At 38.7% G+C, this 1,543-nt stretch overlaps 1 protein-coding gene across 1 annotated transcript; it reads right to left on the reverse strand.

Annotated features, from left to right (window-relative positions):
* Positions 1 to 204: 204 nt before the first annotated feature.
* Positions 205 to 687, reverse strand: LOC126499393 (ATP synthase subunit g, mitochondrial-like). The gene has a single exon (XM_050138583.1). It carries the CDS (start codon positions 685 to 687, stop codon positions 307 to 309), a length of 381 nt encoding a protein of 126 aa, XP_049994540.1. The 3' UTR covers positions 205 to 306.
* Between the last annotated feature and the right edge of the window lie 856 nt (positions 688 to 1,543).

Consider the following 1,543-nt stretch of genomic DNA (forward strand, 5'->3'; position numbering starts at 1 on the left):
CATACTTAATGGGCTGGTTATAATAGTTTTGATATAGAATCCTCATGGTTATCTATGCAAATAATCATGCCATTTGGGAATAAAGATACATACATTAATCCTTTCAAATTTGCATAGTCATTTTTCTTATTGCCTCATTACACTTGCCGAAAACTTGAGTATAATGCTGATTACGAGTAGTGAAGAGATCTCCTTGTCTTTTTTTTTTAATTTGACAGTTGGTATTTTATTCAGATAGCAGTCTCATTACATGTGGTCCAAGAATATTGAAAGAACTCAAATAAAATCAGATGTGAAGGTCAGTCTTCACACATCATAGCCAACGATGCCACGTTTGCCTATGATCTCTCCGACATAAAACCACATCCACACCTCAGTGGCCACCAAACCATTCAGCACAGCTTCCTTAACCGTAAGATGTTTGAAGCTACCAGTTTTAGCACTTTGAATTATTTTTTTCGCACTCTGAATAGCTGCAGGGAGTTCAGCAGGGGTTGGGGGAACCAGCTCATCCTTGGCGTATTGCCAAAGTGTGGCCAATCGAGGCTTCGAGTAAGTTACAGCAGCTGATACTAGCCCCGGGGCCTTCTCCGCGAAGTTACGACGAACTTGGCCATGGTCTAGGGTGGAAGGGGGTCTCTCCTTGTCTTTCCTAATCTTGAAGTGGAGATAGAACGGTTGGCACATGGGCTTCTCTGAGCCAAATCACAATTGGTCATGATATCTTATTGCTTTTCTGTTGTTGGATTCAGTTTAGTGATATTTTCCTAAGACTTTTCTATGTTTATCAATGATATTTATAGCAAATTTTTTTCATGTTTCTCTGGCTTAGGTAACAGAGTAGTCTGTACACACACTGACACACACACATATGCATATATAACTTATTTGTAACACACACAAATATATAATATATAACCCACACAAGCATATCTATAATGTATGCATGTGTATATGTATCTATGAATCTAACACTCTGTTATCATCCTGACCCTGAGGTTAGGGTTAGGATTAGCAAACAGTTTTACTCTGTAGAGATGGTGTTTGATTTAGAAGGAAAGACACAAATTTAATTTAGTTTGGTTTAATTGAGGCTTGCCTTTTTTCTTCTCTTGTTTTTTCCTTTTCTTTTTCCTCTTTTTCTCCAGTTGTCCATTCCTGTTCTTCCTTGCTTTTTCCCCTTTATTTTTTTTTTCTGTATTCCAATTCTTGCTGTTGTACTGAGAGTAGCTAGTGGTTTTTGAACCACTTCCAAGACATTTTCTGTATCAAGTCTGTGTCTTTGTTTTATGGGAGTGTCTCTCAACTCTGACAGGTTGGTGCTTTGATACCTTCTGGAGCAGTTTGAGGTCTAGACATCATTTACTTTTATCTCCTTAACAGCTCTCTGCACACTATAAATGCAAAGCTCAGAGATGGCAGCAGATACAAGTGACTCGCCACTTAGCTCTTTTGCTATGTAACTCTCGCCTTCTTAGTATCTTAGTGTACTGTTTCAGTGACCTTACATACCTTTGTCCTGCTCCCCTGTCTTTCCTGAAAC

The sequence above is a fragment of the Alexandromys fortis genome, unplaced genomic scaffold (genome assembly GCF_014885135.2).
Source record: "Alexandromys fortis isolate MF-2015 unplaced genomic scaffold, M_Fortis_MF-2015_v1.1 scaffold_11, whole genome shotgun sequence".
Taxonomy (NCBI): Eukaryota; Metazoa; Chordata; class Mammalia; order Rodentia; family Cricetidae; genus Alexandromys; species Alexandromys fortis.